Source organism: Microplitis mediator, chromosome 9 (assembly GCF_029852145.1).
Source record: "Microplitis mediator isolate UGA2020A chromosome 9, iyMicMedi2.1, whole genome shotgun sequence".
Classification (NCBI taxonomy): Eukaryota; Metazoa; Arthropoda; class Insecta; order Hymenoptera; family Braconidae; genus Microplitis; species Microplitis mediator.
In genome coordinates this window covers 17,430,569-17,449,562 of record NC_079977.1, presented here as the reverse complement: position 1 = coordinate 17,449,562, position 18,994 = coordinate 17,430,569, and the positions used below count along the sequence as shown (strand labels likewise).

Sequence of the window (18,994 nt, the reverse complement as noted above, 5' to 3'; positions counted from 1 at the left end):
ACCTATAACGTTTTATGATATGTCTTATAGTTTCGCCGAATAAATGGAAAGGTCTCCCACTTTACTTCGAGCATTAATAACTATTGAACAGGTGGATTTATCAAAAAATGATGAGTGACTTTGTTTGTAAAGCGTTTAATTTCCTATATAGACATGTCTTGATCTATGCGATCTATTGATTTGATAACGAGTTAAAAATATTCAAAGTAAATTAAAATTTTCCCGTGTTAGTTATATGGGAAATTGAATTTTTCAATGAGCTAGGCCTGTCATCGACGTAGAATTTTTTTTTCTTGTGCGACAATTTTTTTTTGTTTGTGTTGAAGTATAACTTTCTCCAAATGCACTGAATTAAATTTTGAATCTATGTCGTCTTCTGTGATGACCGACCATTTTTTTACCAGAATGGTAAATTTTACCCCCACTCCTTGAAAAGGACCAATCATGACGATCTTATTTTTTCTCTTCATTCTTAGTTTTAACTAATTAAAATCGTGGAATTCCATCACTATGAAATATGATCAATGTAAGTGGATTTTTTATAATAAATTGAATTTACACTGGCATGTAAATCCACCCAACAAGAAATTTAAATCTATATTAATATTTTTATTTTTAATTATACTCAAGTTGGGACGATGATGAAAATAAATAAATAAGTACAAATTTTATATCTCGTTGCTAGAACCATAAGGGCTTATCTCAAATTATACGCCTTTTGGTTCTGCAGAACCAAAAAGGCGCATAAAAAAATTATTTTTTGCTTCAATCAATGTAAAAATGTTAAAAACATTAAAATCTATGGAAAAAAACAAAAAAAATAATTTTCTTTTTTTACGCCTTTTTGATTGTAAGAAAAGACTTTTTAAAGTTTGAGATAGAAATATTGAAACAACGTTGTATGAAAAACGAGTTGCTTGATTAATCAGCTCGCCAATAATGACCGATTCTGATGATTAATTGACAATTATTAGTCCGTCTTTTTAAAAAAAATGGTCGGCCATCACAGAAGACGACATAGATTCAAAATTTAATTCAGTGCATTTGGAGAAAGTTATACTTCAACACAAACAAAAAAAAATTGTCGCACAAGAAAAAAAAATTCTACGTCGATGACAGGCCTAGCTCATTGAAAAATTCAATTTCCCATATAACTAACACGGGAAAATTTTAATTTACTTTGAATATTTTTAACTCGTTATCAAATCAATAGATCGCATAGATCAAGACATGTCTATATAGGAAATTAAACGCTTTACAAACAAAGTCACTCATCATTTTTTGATAAATCCACCTGTTCAATAGTTATTAATGCTCGAAGTAAAGTGGGAGACCTTTCCATTTATTCGGCGAAACTATAAGACATATCATAAAACGTTATAGGTTTTTTTTTGTTGACAATTTCATTATCTACAAATTATTATTAGTAGAGTTTTTAAAAAAAAAACCGATTAAAGCTTTGTCTCTCTTAGCTTAAATCCCTGCTCCATTACTTTTTTAATATTGATGTCCACTTTTAAATGTCTAAGAAAATTAAAAATATCTCACATTTATCAAGTGATTATTTTGAACGTAAAATAACAAGAATAGTAATAACTTTGGTATCAGCGAGCTAATAAAAAAATGTATAACGCAGAGGAAATATTTCCTGAGCCGTGATTGGATCGCAGAAACCGACATACAAAAATCTGTCTATCGGTTGACCCTGCGGGCTAGCCCCGAAACTTTCCACTGTTTTCGAGCTCTTTGAACTCGGAATCATTGTTGTGGATACATTTACAAGCTCTTCAAGCTCGAAAATACTTTTGTGTGCCATTGTTTTCGAAAAAAAAAACGATTTTAGTATTTCTTTCTCCCACGATATCTCAGGAACGAATTGACCGATTTTGATGGTTGAGGCGGCAATCGGCGTATTTTATTCATTCCTAAAGCTGATTAGATTTTGAAGATGATCGTATGAGTCGTTTCTGAAAATCGATAAAAAACTGAAAAAAAAAATTTTTTTTCCGTAATCCGCCAATATTTTCGAGTCTACTTGATCAAATGATCTAAAACTTTCAGAAAAGTTGATGGCCAACAAGATCTTTCGATTGCTGCCTTATCCATCCAAATCGGTTCATTAGTTAAAAAGTGATAGACCGTTCACACACATACATACATACAGACACTCGGACATCATTCTGAAAATAGTCAGAATAGCTTTCTAGGACCTCAAAACCTCGACATCTGATGAAATTTCGATTTTAGCAAACCGAAGTAAAAACAATAACTTCCCAATTTTTCGAAAATCGTCGATTTTCTTCTTGGAAATTTAATAATTACAACAAAATAGACGTTGGTATTTGCAAACGAATGAGGGAATAGTAGAGTGGCGAAAAAAATAGCCTGGGTTACGAAAAAATGTTTGTCATTACAAATTTAAAATTTAGCTTTAATAGGTTACTTTAAGGAAATCTCCCGTAATATTTATATATTATAATTGAAAATCCTTAGTACCAAATATTCGGATTTATTTTGTCTAGAAATATGTGAAATTTGTACATATTTTTTGATTTTCATCATCGTCCCAACTTGAGTATAATTAAAAATAAAAATATTAATATAGATTTAAATTTCTTGTTGGGTGGATTTACATGCCAGTGTAAATTCAATTTATTATAAAAAGTCCACTTACATTGATCATATTTCATAGTGATGGAATTCCACGATTTTAATTAGTTAAAACTAAGAATGAAGAGAAAAAATAAGATCGTCATGATTGGTCCTTTTTAAGGAGTGGGGGTAAAATTTACCATTCTGGTAGTTGGTCAAAATTTAGTGGAGGGGGTGATCCGTGTTCATATTATATAAGCCACACGGTCAGTATAGCAGTCATAACGCTCGAAACGTTGCGCTGTACGCCTCGCAAGTTAAATTCTTTATTTAGTGACGATCAATTGCCTGAATCATCATGGCCTGTGGTTTTCAAAAATTAAGGTGCACAAGTGCAAGCATCTTTGTGGTGGAGGACTTCGATAAACTTCTCTTCACCAACGAGACTGGGACAATTACTCCGATATACAGGAAGTTTTGTTCAGCCGTCGACGTTAACGACGTTTGGGGCTTCAAAGTGGAGGTTAGCCACAACGAAAAAGATGAACACTGGATCTCCTTGGGGATCCTTCCATTGAAATCGGAGCATTCCGAAATCAGCTTCGAGCTCGAATGCTGTGTAGTGGATGAGGGAGGTAACCTCCTGAGACTGCCTAGAAAAATACATCCTTTCAACGACTACGACAATTACATTTACCTCGGAGATTTCTTCAAACGAAGTGACCCCGACTTATTGCGTCTACTGGTGGACGGAAATCTAATTTTACAGATAGAGCTGACTATTTTTCTAGGCGACGATGCAGATAATTAGATACTCAAGTTCCCGAACTTTGAGTTGAAAACGGCCCTTTTCAGGGCCACCAAATTTTTTACACGTAAACACTAACTCAAGTTTTATATATACCTCAACTCATATCCTTTGTCCAAAACTCTTCCAAAATTGATATTTATTTATTTAGTGCCTAATAAAGATAATTAATGATACTGAAGTTAGCAGACATCTAATAATTTTTGGATTTTTTTTTAGATGATAAATCATAAAAAAAAAATATTTGAAAAAATTGCACCTGTAGTTATTTTAATTTTCTACATGTGCATATTTTTATTTTATTTTTTTGCAATTAATTTGTTGAAAAACAAAAATTTTCAAATGTCTGCTAACTTCAGGATCATAATAATTAATATAAATCTTCCCTACAATATTTTTCCCACATTAATGCCTACTTTTCAAATGTCAAAAAATTTCCAACATATGCTTATGATATACGATTTAGCCGTCTTAAAATTTCCAATTTTTTTTCAAACCTAAAACTTATAAAAAAAATCTGTCTATCGGTTGACCCTACGGGCCAGCCCTAAATTTTTCCGCTGTTTTCGAGCTCTTCGAGTATTCACAACAATGTTTTCGTCCTCAAGGAGCTTGGTAAGTTTTGGGGCTGGCCCGCAGGGTCAACTGATAAACAGATTTTCTTTATATGTAATTATATATCGACAAAAACAATTAAAAATCGTTCTATAAAAATATATTTTTTTGTATATTTTTATACATTCTAAAATATATTTTTATATATTTAAAATATGTAAAATTTATACGAAAATCGGCCAAAAGTAAACTACATTTAATATACTGTTTATTTATATTTTATATATATTTATATATTATTTATGTACTTTTAATATATTTTTTTATATAAAAAATATTTTTTTTTTATATTTTATTATATATTTTTCTTATAAATTTTTTTCATGGGGGATAGTCTCAATATTCTGACTCAGAAGTACTACAGTTTGTCCCGGTCCTCAAAGAAGTTAATTGTCATTCAATACTTCTAAAAAATCCGACCTTGTTGATAATTTTAAGTAGTCAGTGTGAAAATTCCCAGTTGATTATCTCCATAGTTTAGACTCTAATGTGTATTTTTATATTTAAAGTTAATGACAAATTGGATTATTTTAAAGGACAAATTACCTGAAAATGTTCTGATAAGATCATTACTCATAATCAATAGTCTAGTCGAGGAGATGAAAATCTTCGAAAAATAGTTACAAGTCTCCTAAAAATATTGTTGATGGCCTAAACGATCAAAAATGCCGTCCAGAAAAAAGTTTTTTATGGATTTTTTTTGCAAAACAAAATTACATTTATTATTAGCAAAAAACCATTAAAAAAATTAGCCGTCCAGCTTTTCGGCAAAATCTCAAAAATTATAAGGGATAGCTCAAATATTAAAAAAGTTTCTGAAAGAGCAGAAAATTTGAGTAAAAAAGTTCTTGACTCCCCGAATTGTAGCTTCAATATTTATAATTTTTATTTAACGTTGAGAATCGGTTTTTGCGCGGCAGATGAGGCATGTGCGCTCCGCCGCTCTAGTCAGCGTAGTTGTTAAATCATTTTTTTATGCAATTAAATATTAATTAAAAAATTCGAAAAAATACTGGTGTCATCTAGACACTCGAAAGAATATGATTTTGCGTTACTAAAAGTTGTATCACCATTTTTCAAAAAGTTATTCGATTGTTAATTAACGTTTTTTTTACGGGTATGTTTTGTCATAGAAGGCGGTGTAGAAGTTTAAATAATTAATCTATAAATTTTTTGTTTCTTGGAGCCCTTTTTATAAACATACTCACCAAGATGACGTGATAAAAGTTAAAAAAATTTTTTATTTCATTAGTTATTAATTTTTCAAGTGACAAAAAAATTAAAAATTTAAATAATGTATGTTAAATAATTTTTTGTTTTTAATTTTAAGCTATTACTCATTTCATATTCTCGTTAGGTATTATATGATTACTTTTTAAATTTTTCTTGCCATTTGTTTATAATTTTTTTATAAACAAATGGATTAATTGAATATTTTCGAGAATTTTTTTTTACGATATTGTTAGCGTACGAAAATGATGATTAAAAAAAAAAAGGAAATTTCCGGATCGTGATCTGTTTGTAAGAGAATTGTTAATTTTCAAAAATTCGGGAAGTTATTGGTTTCGGTCCGATTTTCGAAAACTGAGTTTAGACCAGATCTCGACGTTGTGATGTTCTAGGGAGTTTTATTCTGACTAATTTCAAGATGATTTCCGAGTGTAAGTATGTGTTTACGGACGTACGTATGTATGGATGTATAAATATTCTATAACTTTTGAATGAATAAATCGATTTTGATCTCCAAGGTGGCATTTGACGCGGCTTGTTAATTCCTGTTTATCTGTTATGTTTTCTCCGATGAATTGCAAATTTTTTAACTTAACTCAACTTGTCAGTCACATTATTTTTCAGTTATCCGAATTTTTTTCCGTAAATTTTTCGATAGCACAGTTAAAATTGAATATTTTTTGCAATAAACGATTTTCATTTATTTAAATAATGATAATTTTGCGGTCAAAGTAAAAAAATCAATATATCGGTTGACCCTGCGGGCCAGCCCCAAAACTTCCCGCTCAAAGAGTTCGAAACCATCATTGTAAACACATTTTCGAGCTCCTCAAGCTCGAAAATACTTTCGTATGCCATTGTTTTCGAAAAAAAAACCGTTTTTTAGCATTTATTTCTCCCACGATATCTCTCAATCGAATTGACCGATTCTGATGGTTGACGCGTTTTATTGAGTTCTAGAGCTGATCAAATTTTGGAATTGATCGGATTAGTCCCTTCGAAGATGATCGAAGAAAACCGTTTTTCACTATTTTATTCTCGATCGATTTCTCTCGAACGAATAAACCGATTGAGATGGCTGAGGCGGCAATCGACGCGTTTTATTGAACTCTAGTGCTGATTAGATTTTGGAATTGATCGATCGAGCCATTTCCGAAAAATTTGAAAAAAACTGAAAAATATTTTTTTTAACTTCCCGCTAAGAAAATTGTAAATTTTCAAAAATTCAGGAAGTTATTGGTTTCGGTCCGATTTACGAAAATCGAATTTCCATCAGATGTCGACGTTTCAAGGTCCTAGGAAGCTATTCTGACTAATTTCACGATGATGTCCGAGTGTATGTGTGTGTGTACATACGTACGTATGTATGTAAATATTCATAACTCTTGAACGGATGGACCGATTTTGATCGTTGAGGTGTCATTCGACGCGGCTTGCTAATGTCTTGAAGCCGTAAAAATTTGAACTTTATCGGTAGGGTGCGTTCAGAGATATTTCAAAAATAAAATTTTTTCGAAAATGTTTTATTTGGATAACTTTCAATTTGCTCGATGGATTGATTCCAAAATCTAATCAGCTCTAAAACTCTATAAGCCGCATCGAATGCCACCTCAACCATCAAAATCGGTTCATTCGTTCAAGAGAAACCGTTGACGAAAGACTTCAAAAAAAATTTTTTCCTCGGTTTCTTTGAAATTTCTCAAAAACGGCTAAATTAATCAATTTCAAAATTTGACCAGCTTTAGAGCTTGATAAAACGCGTCGATTGCCACCTCAACCATCAAAATCGGTTAATTCGTTTGCGAGATATCGTGGGAGAAAGAAATGCTAAAAAATGGTTTTTTACAAAACAATGGCATACAAAAGTATTTACGAGCTCAACGAGCTCGAAAACAGCGGGAAGTTTTGGGGCTGGCCCGCAGGGTCAACTGACAGACCTATTTTTTTTTTTGTATTTCCTTTATATCTTAAAGTCCATTCGATCGATCGATTTGAAATTTTCAGAAAAGTTGACCGCCAACAAAATCTTTCGATTGCCACCTCAACCACCTCAATCGGTCAATTCATCAAAAAGACATAAATAAGAGTGTACATCAATATACACACACACACACACACACACACACACACACACACACACACACACACACACACACACACACACACACACACACACACACACACACACACACACACACACACACACACACACACACACACACACACACACACACACACACACACATACATACATACATACAGACACTCGGACATCCTTCTGAAATTAGTCAGAATAGCATCCTAGGACCTCAAAACGTCGACATCTGAAGAAAACTCGATTTTCGAAAATCGCGGTAAAACCAATAACTTCCCGAAATATTGAAAAATTCCAATTTTCTCAGCAGGAATTCAAAAATTTTTCCATGTTATTTAAATGGGAAAATCGAATTTTGCAATGAGCTAGGTTTGTAATCGACATAGAATTTTTTTTCATGCGCGAAAATTTTTTTTTTGTGTTGAACTATGGTTTTTTCCACATGCACTTAAAAAAAAAATCTGGCTCCAAAATGAAGCACCCTAATATATATATATATACTGAAGAAAAAACTTAATTTAAATTAAAAAAAAAATAAAATACATGAAAAAAAAATTTCAATACCAATTCTCAATACTTAAAAAAACAAATAATTTAAAGTAAAGATTGTTTTAAATATTTAACAACGGTAGCGGGTTGATAGATTTAATAAGAACTTGAATGTACAATACTACATATATGTGAATTTAGTTACCATAGTGATCAATACACAATTTAGTATAAAAAAAATGTCGGATTACTTGGATGTTATTAAATCAGCTAAAAAAACTTCAATAATACAAGACGGTAACTATTAAACATTAAAAAAAAATTTTTTTTTTCTAATTACAAATTTATAAAATATTTGCATATAGAAAAAAGAAGGATTTCTTGGCGCAAGAAGTATTTCGTATTATGAATCGACAACAAAAATTTTCGTAGGACAAGAAAAAATTTCTTTGAGGAAAGAATTTTTACTAGCTCGAAAAAATTTATTTTTTGCGCCAAGAAAAGTATTTTTTTCAATTCATAATGCAAAAAATTTCTTACGACATGTAGAAATTTTCTCGACGCGCGAAAAACTTTTTGCGCCATGAAATCCTATATTTCTGTGTATTATGTGTAAATTTGTTTTTTATTTCCATGAAATAGGAAAAAGAAAAGTACATTTTCTATTGTCTGATGGTAGAGAATTCGTCGAGGAATACAATTTGAATGATAATGTTCTTAGTAGACGTGCGTGGAGAACAAAAAATAAACTTGGACGTGATGAAGGTTGGTCCGTTGAAATTGGAGACCCAGAGCTAAAAAAACGTAATAGTTTTGATATCGGTATTCAAGAAAATCAAAATAATGTAATTTTAATCCTTTTTTACTCATTTCCTGGTTGAAACTTCGATTGAAACCGATTTAATCTATAATACTACACTGAGAGAACATTATACGGTAATCACTCTTAATACGTAGATAAAATATCAATTTACGTTATGGTAATAATTACTTAGAATTATGGGATATGCGCTGATAATTTCTGGGGAAAGTTGCCATTACTACACTGTAAAAAGAGCAGTGTTAAAAATGGACTCATTTTAACTCCGCCCGGTGTTAAAGAATATTATTTATTAACAAGTATAGTGATCTAGTAAGTAAAAATATTCACAAAGTAAAATATTTTAACACCGGTAAAGAATATCTACACCGGCGGTGGCGTTATTTTAACACCGGTGTAGAATATTTACACCGGCAGCGGCGTTGTTTTAACACCGGAGAATTTTTTTTTAAACACCGGTGTAGAACATTTACACCGGCGGCAGCGTTATTTTCACACCGATTTCGGTGTTGAAATTTAACACCGCCAATTTTAACACCTACACCGCTTGGACTCACCCCGGTGATTTTTTACAGTGTATGGAAACGACTCCTATAATTATGATGAAAGTTTTTATATCGTATGGTAATAATTACCATATTTATGGAAATAATTTTCATAGTCACATATAGATGGTAACTATTACTATCGGCAATAGTAATTATTACTTTATGAGAAACAAATAGTTAACATAAAAGCATGATAATGACTATCATTATCACATACAGATGGTAATCATTTCCTATTACAAGATGGTGATAGTTAGCATTTTTTTTCAGCGTGTAGGAATCATTGCTATAGTATGAAGAATTGTAAAATGTTCTGGTAATAGTTACCGTAATACTATGGTAATCATCACCATAATATTACGGTAATGATTTCCATAAATTATGAGAATCATTAACTGAATATTATAGTAGGGATTGCCATAGTAATTTGAGAATGATAATCATAATGACATATAGGAATTATTACCATAATTTTATAGGAACTATTCCGATTTTGTGTAAGAATGAAATCCATATTGATAGGAATAGTTACCATAGTTAGTGTGGGTGCTATTCCTGTAGGCGATATTTCCAAAAAACATGTTGCCATAAGATAAGGAACCCTGATTAAAAGAAACGATTCAAAACGATTAGAAACGATTCAGAACAATTCAAAACGATTCAATTTTACTATTATATAGATATTAGGGTGATTCGATTTGAACGACTATTTTTTTTTTTTCACTCTCACTTGAAAATATTGTTATAGACATTGAAAAAAAAATTCCCTGCAAGTTTCAGCCCTTAATTTTAATTTTAAGTACTTTATATTTGATTTTGAAGTTTTCCCATTTAAATTACCTAGGAAAGTTGGGAATTTTTTTTTAATTCTCTATAACTCAGCCGCATTTTAAGTTATCGGGTCGCCGTTTGCGGCATTTTTTAAGCAATTTGATACTCTTCAAAAGTCTCCTTAATAGTTTTACTCGGACTCTAATTGTTTTTTCTGTATTGTTTCTGAAAATATTTTTTTTAATAATAATTTGGGTTTTTAGTTGATATTAACTAAATAATGAAATTTACAGAAAAAGTGCAGATAACGATTTTTTAGGAAATTTTATTCGCTACAAAAAAAGTCCTCTTAGTTAAGTGGCTCAAGTTCTTTGTTCACGTGATATAGGGATTTTAGTAATTTTGTAAATAAAATATAGGGGAAGGTGGGGCAGAGCGGCCCCCCTAAGCCAATTATTATTTTTTGTGGCTTTCAACCATAAGATCACTTTACTTTTGTCCTATTTCGAACAAATTTATAGACATTTTGCCAAAATTCTGAAAATTTTTTTTTTTTTTTTGTGGGGCAGAGCGGCCCCCCTTCAAAAAGTGATAAAAAAAATTTTTTTTTTCGTTTTTTTTTTTAAATTGTTTTCATCATTAAGAATGTATTTCTTTCTCTTGACAACTATTTTTGGTTTTATATTTCTCGAAAAAAATTTTTTAAAGCGTAAAAAATCGTTCACTCTCGATTACCTTAATTACTAATTGTTATTTAATAAAAAAAAAAAATCAATTCTATAATTTTACTTTATTTCAAAAATTTATCAACTAAAAAAAAAATTTAATTTTTATAAATTTTTAGTGACCAAATTTGCCTCTTACATAGAGAAACGGCCGAAAAATATGAAAAAATAATTTTTTCGGAAGTTTCGGCTGGTCCATTTTGCCCCAGGTGTTATGCGTAGGGGTAAAAATGCGCAAACATATCGGATTTATAGTAATTAGTCGAAAAAAAAAAAATTTTTTTTTTGGTCAAAATTTCAGGGGGGCCGCTCTGCCCCACCCTCCCCTATGTCAAAAAATTCCACCAAATGCTATTTCATTTCAATTTTAAATCAGTAAATAATTTTTCTTTCATTAATTTAATCCAGTCATTAAAATCAGAAGGGGTCAAATTGATGAACTTCGGAAAAATTTTTAACAAATATTTTATTTACAAAATTACTAAAATCCCTATATCACGTGAACGGAGAACTTAAGCTACTTAACTAAGAGGACCTTTTTTGTAGCGAATGAAATTTCCTAAAAAATCATTATCTGCACTTTTTCTGTAAATTTCATTATTTAGTTAATATCAACTAAAAACCCAAATTATTATTAAAAAAATTTTTTTCAGAACCAATACAGAAAAAACAATTAGAGTCCGAGTAAAACTATTGATGAGACTTTTGAAGAGTAATACTCGATAACTTAAAATGCGGCTGAGTTATAGAGAATTAAAAAAAAAATCCCAACATTCCTACGTATTTTCAATGGGAAAACTTCAAAATCGAATATAAAGTACTTAAAATTAAAATTAAGGGCTGAAACTTGCAGGGAATTTTTTTTTCAATGTCTATAACAATATTTTCAAGTGGGAGTGAAAAAAAAAAATAGTCGTTCAAAACGAATCACCCTAATAGATATACATTCATCATTGAGTGAATCGCTTTGTTTAAATAGGGGAAACATTTCCATGATGTATTGTAATTGTTACCGTAAATTTCTCTCCGTGTAGACGATTTATTTTTTTATTTTTTAGTCTTCAATTAATTTTTTTTTAGCCGTTTGTAACGAGAAAAATGACAAAACTATGTCTAGAATGGCGTATAAGAAACTTACCTTACTCGAAAGATACATATACTGTTCATGTTAACGATAAAAAAAATAAAATAATTGTTAAAACGTCAAATAAAAAATATTATAAAGAAATAGACGTTCCCGATTTAGAGAGGATTAATCTAAAACTTGAACAAGATCGTGTCAGCTTTGATCATAAATTCAATACATTGATTATTAATGCAAGTATTTTTTTATTGCAAGTATCTAATTATTTTTGAGTTATTAACAATAGATTTTTTTTACAGTATCAAAAACCACCAGCATTATTAGAGATGGAAAAAAAAATTATGAATGAAGTTTTGGCTCTAAGAACTGTAAAAGAAGGCGATGTTCAATGTCCAACTAGTTAATTTACGTTTATATTTAATTATTATATAAAAGTAAAAATAAATATTTGTATAACAAAGAATTAAATTTATCACTCAAAGTTACGATTAATATTGCAAAAAAATTCCACAATTTCTCTACTCTGATTGAAAAATATGGCGTTGCCGGTATATGTCAGCAAAGTAACATACATACTTTGATAGAAAATTTATATTGACTCAAGAAATAATTTCTTGAACCAAGAATTTATTTCTCAAGAGAGCCAATTATTTTGCTTCGAGAAATTGTTGTCTTGATTTAAATTTTCTTACCCTGATAGCCACACTTTAAAGGTAATTGCTCAGCAAGTTCTGCAGTGAAATATTTACGGCTAACTTAACGACAAGTTTCTGGCAAGCCTTGGCTGGATCATACTTGCGTGCAAGTTGATGCAAATCTACTACTATCATCTGAATGTAATTTGAAAGAAAAACTTGCCGTTAATTTGCCCTGATAGCCAAGTTGCCCGCAACTTGTCGACAATCTACTGTCGCAACCTGTCGCCAAGTTGGCCGCAAAAGTCAGCATTTCCATAAGTTGACGGCAACTTTCCGAGCAACTTGTCGACAACTTTCAGCTCGTGTAACTGTTGCCGACAACTTGGCTACAAGTTGCTCAGAAAATTGGTGACAGGTTGCGGCAGTAGATTGTCGCCAAGTTGCTGAGCAACTTGTAGCCAAGTTGTCGGCAACAGTTACACAAGCTGAAAGTTGTCGACAACTTGTCGTCAAGTTGGTCGCAACTCAGGTACACCAACTTTCTGATCGGAAACTCTGGCTATCAGGGTGAAGTGAAACTTTCAATCAACTTAACGTCGTTTTCTGACAGTAATACTTGTAGTCAAATTGAATTCAAGTTACAGGACAATTTACTGTCAACTTAAAGGTAACTACTTGCTCTCCAACACTTTCCTTTATATCGGCTTCAGAATACGGCAGTAGCTTGAAGTTAACTTGTGGATAAGGTGGCTATCAGGGAAGCTCTCCAGGTAACCAGAGTTTCAGCGCAATTTTTGAGCTGAAACTTTTGTCGTCTCAGTAACGTACGGTACACATAAAAAATTTCAGTTCAACTTTTGAGCGCTCTTTGACGTCAAATTTCACATAAATTTGACGTAATCTTAAAGCTGCTATTTGACGTCTGTGAGACATCAAAATTTGAGACGCAACAAATGACGTCAACAAGACCTCAAGTGTAGAGATATTTTTTACCTTTTGATTTTTGAATTTACTCTGTTGAATAGTTGCTAGATGTCACGAGCTGGCTTCTCTTTAATATGAGTCTTTTCCTTTTGTGATTACTAAATCACGCAGAATGTTGATTTTTCAAATCAGTTGTTACACAATAAAATTAAATTTTCTTGTTATTAATTATCATTTAGAATATCTTTTATTAAGATGAAAAGTACAACTAGATACACTCTTGTAGTTGTATAAAGATTTATTCTGACTAATAAATTTGCTAGAGAAACTATGAAAATATAATTTTATAAAATTCAACACCGAAAATTGCTTGATGAAATTTATTTTAATTTTACAGACAGTAATTATTAAACAAAAATATTAAGTTGCGGAAAAAATAATTGAAAATTCTGATTCAGTCCTATACGATCTATTAGTTTATTTTGGCGGTTGCTTGGCTCGAACATTGAGCCATAAAATTTTCAACTCATAAGAAATTTTATACAATTTTATAAGAGTTAATGCGATATTATATAATTTTTAACGAATTCATGATCTTTGTAGTATAGTATTCATAGTAGAACATAAAACTCATCAATTTAAAATATATAGATTCTACTTTCGCCATCTAGTGATGAAATTTGTAAAACTGCATTATCTAGTGAACGTCAAAATTACCTTCTGAAACGGTAAAATCGAATCTAAACAATTTAGGTCAACTCATTTTACACTAACTTTTATATTTCGCGACATGAAAAGTCCCCTTTATTTATTATGTTATATTTACATACCTATATTTTTGTTATTATAAAAATAAATATCTCTGTAAAAATTAAGTCGTAGTAAAAATTATATAAAATATAAAAAAAAAAAAAAGGAATTTAATTAAATTAAATTATGAATCACGTCTTCAAAAATTTCAATCAATTGGTAATTACAAAGATTTTTAATTTACAATTTATAGTCGTTGATTTTTTAATTTAAATGAACTTTGTCAACTTGTGTAGGTTAGACCATCACTAAGAATAGTGGGAGTAAGATGTAATTCTGATATTCATCATCCTGAGGGACATGAACCAGCAATTCCAAGCTACGTTCCTCGTCCTAATGAAGATATCAAGTTGAAAAAAGCTAGGTAGGATATATACCGAAAAAGTATTTAAAATACAAAAAAAATTAAAATTTATTGCGAATTCTTGCGCCATCCTACTCGGCATGAATGTCAGAAAGTCATCTTATTAGTATCATAACGTTATCTAGTTATTTTCATTTTAATGTCGAGCTCGTGAAATCGACCAGAACACTACTTTTTTAAAAGCTTGAAATCAAAATGAAAATAACTAGAAAATAATGCGGAATTTGAAAAATCTTTCCTGATAACAATTTGTACATTTTTTGATAAGTCTGATAGTTTCGCCGGAAAAGTAAAAAGATCTCCAGCTTTACTTCAAGCTCTAATAACTTTTGAACAGATGGATTTATCAAAAAATGATAAGAGACCTTTTTTGTAGAGCGTTCAATTTCCTACAAAAATTTGTATTAGCCGATTCGATCTATTGATTTGTTAACGAGGTAAAAATACTCAAAGTTGAAAAAAAAATTTTCCCGTGTTATTTAAATGGGAAATCGAATTTTTCAATGAGCTAGGTCTGTAATCGACATGGAATTTTTTTACTTGAGCGAAAATTTTTTTTTTGTGTTGAACTATGATTTTTTCGAGATGCACTTAAAAAAAAAATGACGCACCCTAATATACATACATAAATAAACTTTGAACCAATAGTATTTTTGGAACCTACTCGATGAATTATGATAGATTATGGCGAAATTCTTTGAAAATTCCACCATGAGGACAAATGCGAAAGATAGATTTCTATGGAATCTAGAAAAACGATTTTTATTATTAATTGCCCGAATAAACATTAAATATAAATGAAAAGTTTGCAAAAGTGCACGACTCATAATGCTCATTTATTATGAAATAATAAAATAATAATAAAAAAATGGCGGGAAGCACGATTAATTTTAAATATATACAATTTTCTTTCATTAGAATTTGTTTTTTTTTTTTTTTTTTTTTAATTATATTAGTATTTTTTTTTACAATTATAAAAGAATTCGGATCAATTTCATTTACTATCTTTTCCTGGGTATTTTTTGTTCCTTATTGGCTATCGTCCCAGTAAGGCCACTTACCACTTCTCCTAGGTCATAAAGATAACTCATAAGTAGTTCTTAATTGATTTTTAAAATTTATTTATTGAATGAGTAGAAAAACTTCCAAAAATAGTATACTCCGAACGGCAAAGTATTTAAAAAAAATATCATAGCATCTAAATAGACCGATCTGAGAATGTTCATTGGTCAAATTAAGTCGAAAAACAATATTTAGGGAAAAAAACTTTTTTCGAATTAAGAAAAAAAATAGAACGAATTGTTTGTCCACGATCGGATTGGTCTCAAAATTTTCTAAATTCATCCAAGTTTTTTTGAGAATTTTTTCGAAAAAATCGGAGGGGGCATACATTTGCAAAAAACATTTTTTTTGCTTCAAACTTAAAATAAACAATGAAGGAATTGATTAAGAATAAAAACGTGTTTTTTTCTTGAAAGAACATTCAAAAACGAAGATTTTGAAAAAAAAAAACGATCCGATTGGTGTACTTTTCGCGAAGTTATAACCGTCTCAAAAAAAAACCTCGTATTTTGAAAAAAATCGTTATCTTGGAAACGAGTAGTCAAAAAAATTCGAAAAAATTCATGAGAGCGTTTTTTATCAGCCTCCAAAACATATAAATTTTTCAAAAATATCGGAGGGGGTGACCTCAAAAAGTGGCCGATTTGGTATGGAATGCCCCATATAGATATAGTTATACAGCCTTTTTTATTCTTTTATTAATTGTAATTAAACGACACTGAGCCACTTAGCCATTTGCAATAGGAGACCTACAATTCTTTCAAAGAATTTTTAAGAAAAAAATTTGATTCAATTACTGCATTTTTTCGCAAGTTACAATGTATACGGGTTTCGGACTTGACGGACAGGAAATTTTTTTAAACTATTTGGATGTTTTTTCCGTTTTTATTGAACTAAATAAATTTTTGAAAAGTATGGAATTAATCTCCATTAAATCATCTTCAAAATAGTATGCAACAAATCTTAATTCCGTGAACTAACAAGAGTATAATAATTGAAATAGTTGCCGAAGTGAGGCGAAAAACATTTTTCGATTGTAAAGCACACTCTGATGCTTCGCAAATACTAAAAACATATTAAAATATAAAATTTTTAACTTCCCGCTAAGAAAATTGTAAATTTTCAAAAATTCGGGAAGTTATTGGTTTCGGTCCGATTTACGAAAATCGAATTTCCATCAGATGTCGACGTTTCGAGGTCCTAGGAAGCTATCCTGACTAATTTCACGATGATGTCTGAGTGTATGTATGTGTGTGCGTACGTATGTATGTATGTAAATATTCATAACTCTTGAACGGATGAACCGATTTCGGTCGTTGAGGTGTCATTCGACGCGGCTTGTTAATGTCTTGAAGCCGTAAAAATTTGAACTTAATCGGTACGGTGCGTTTAGAGATATTTCAAAAATAAAATTTTTTCGGAAATGTTTTATTTGGATAACTTTTAATTTGCTTAATGGATTTATTCCAAAATCTAATCAGCTCTAAAACTCTATAAGCCGCGTCGAATGCCACCTCAACCATCAAAATCGGTTCATTCGTTCAAGAGAAACCGTTGACGAAAGAATTCAAAAAAAATTTTTTTTTTGGTTTTTTCGAAATTTCTCAAAAACGACTCGATAAATCGATTTCAAAATTTGATCAGCTTTAGAACTTGATAAAACAGGTCGATTGCCGCCTCAATTATCAAAATCGGTTAATTCGTTCGCGAGATATCGTGGGAGAAAGAAATGCTAAAAAATGGTTTTTTACAAAACAATGGCATACAAAAGTATTTGCGAGCTCGAAGAGCTCGAAAATGTACTCACAATAATGTTTTCGAGCTCAACGAGCTCGAAAACAGCGGGAAGTTTTGGGGCTGGCCCGCAGGGTCAACTGACAGACCGATTTTTTTTCTAGGCTACTGTATCAATCTCGTAAACGAGGAATGTTGGAAAATGGTCTCGTATTGAGTACATTTGCAAAAAAATACTTGGAAACTTTTAACGACAAACAACTCGCTCTTTATGATCAATTGATAAATTTACCTTCTAATGATTGGGATTTATTCTACTGGGCAATAGGACTCAAACCAACACCAGTTGAATTCAATCACGAGATAATGGATTTACTCAAAGCACATGTGCGAAATGATGATCGACAATCACGAATCGTTCAGCCTGATTTGTATTAATTTGAGTATTTATAGTCATTAGCTTTAAAATAATATAAATTTATACATAAATATTTTTGTTCGGTTGTGTAGAAAATTTTATTCTGAATAAGATTATGTATATATTATATATTTAAGTATTATATATTTTTCGAGCTCAATAAATAGTAAGCCTGTAATATATTTTTTTAGGATACGTTTGAATGCCTGTAACTCACTAACTATAAACTTTAGCGTTTTTACTCAAAGGTTTTTTTTTTTAAAGAGAATAAAATTTCCTACAAAGTTTACCCCAAACTTTTCAGTGCAGCTTTAGTAGTTTACGCTCTGCAAGCAAAAAAATATAAATTTTATAGAAAAATTGGCTTTGGCAACGGGCACAAGTACCTGTATGAAAATAACATATATGATATTTACCAAAAAATATGTGGCCACCCAATGAAAAAAGATTTTATACAATTGTATAAAATTATACATAAATTGGATAGAAAAAATAACCCTATCCAATTGTGTACAATCTGTATAGAAATTGTATACAATTAGATCGGGCCATTTTTTTATCCAATTTATATATAATTCATATATAATTGATGTATAATTTTATACAATTGTATAAAATTATATACAAAAAATGGCCCGATCCAATTGTATACAACTGTATAGAAATTGTATACAATTCTATACAGATTGTATACAAGTCTATATAATTATATACAATTTTATACAAATTATATACAATTCTATATAATTATATACAATTCTATATAATTGCAATATATAGAATTGTATATAATTATATATAATTGTATACAATTTGTATAGAATTGTATACAATTTGTATAGAATTGTATACAATTTCCATACAAATTGTATACAATTGGATCGGGCCATTTTTTCTATCCAATTATATATAGTCTATATATAATTATATATAGTCCATATATAATTGATATATAATTCTATACAATTGTATAAAATCTTTTTTCATCGGGTATATTTGCTGATATTTTTTTTTATATTACAAAATATAATATTCATCATATAAGAAAATATATATTTTTGTCATATACGAAAAGAATATTTTTATCATACATAAAAATATATATTTCTATCATATTGTAACCGTGCAACAGCGATTTTAAGACGTGAGAGTGAGGCTCTCTCGCTTCTATTTGTCCTCTCTCTCTCTCTCGTATAATTTTCTCGTTTGCGAGTTCGGCTGAGTCTCAGCGCTAGTCTTAGCGCAGCAGGTGAGCGATTTTCGGTCA

At 30.4% G+C, this 18,994-nt stretch overlaps 2 protein-coding genes across 2 annotated transcripts; both read left to right on the top strand.

Annotated features, from left to right (window-relative positions):
• Nucleotides 1-8,053: 8,053 nt before the first annotated feature.
• On the top strand, nucleotides 8,054-12,240 carry LOC130674694 (protein DPCD). Its single transcript, XM_057480104.1, has 4 exons — nucleotides 8,054-8,126; nucleotides 8,472-8,674; nucleotides 11,774-12,010; nucleotides 12,077-12,240. Exons 1-4 carry the CDS (start codon nucleotides 8,069-8,071, stop codon nucleotides 12,179-12,181), a joined length of 603 nt encoding a protein of 200 aa, XP_057336087.1. The 5' UTR covers nucleotides 8,054-8,068; the 3' UTR covers nucleotides 12,182-12,240.
• A 1,909-nt stretch (nucleotides 12,241-14,149) lies between these two features.
• LOC130674922 (succinate dehydrogenase assembly factor 2, mitochondrial-like) lies at nucleotides 14,150-17,909 on the top strand. Its single transcript, XM_057480377.1, has 3 exons — nucleotides 14,150-14,308; nucleotides 14,386-14,513; nucleotides 17,474-17,909. The coding sequence occupies exons 1-3, from the start codon at nucleotides 14,276-14,278 to the stop codon at nucleotides 17,745-17,747; spliced, it is 435 nt and encodes a 144-aa protein (XP_057336360.1). The 5' UTR covers nucleotides 14,150-14,275; the 3' UTR covers nucleotides 17,748-17,909.
• Nucleotides 17,910-18,994: the final 1,085 nt, after the last annotated feature.

Excerpts from the sequence above, each read along its gene's own strand:
- LOC130674694 (XM_057480104.1), top strand. The coding sequence starts at position 8,069 with ATGTCGGATTACTTGGATGTTATTAAATCAGCTAAAAAAACTTCAATA. Across the intron at positions 8,675-11,773 it reads TTCAAGAAAATCAAAATAAT|CCGTTTGTAACGAGAAAAAT; the intron begins GTAATTTTAATC and ends ATTTTTTTTTAG. Across the intron at positions 12,011-12,076 it reads TCAATACATTGATTATTAAT|TATCAAAAACCACCAGCATT; the intron begins GCAAGTATTTTT and ends TTTTTTTTACAG.
- LOC130674922 (XM_057480377.1), top strand. The coding sequence starts at position 14,276 with ATGAATCACGTCTTCAAAAATTTCAATCAATTG. Across the intron at positions 14,309-14,385 it reads TCAAAAATTTCAATCAATTG|GTTAGACCATCACTAAGAAT; the intron begins GTAATTACAAAG and ends CAACTTGTGTAG. Across the intron at positions 14,514-17,473 it reads ATCAAGTTGAAAAAAGCTAG|GCTACTGTATCAATCTCGTA; the intron begins GTAGGATATATA and ends TTTTTTTTCTAG.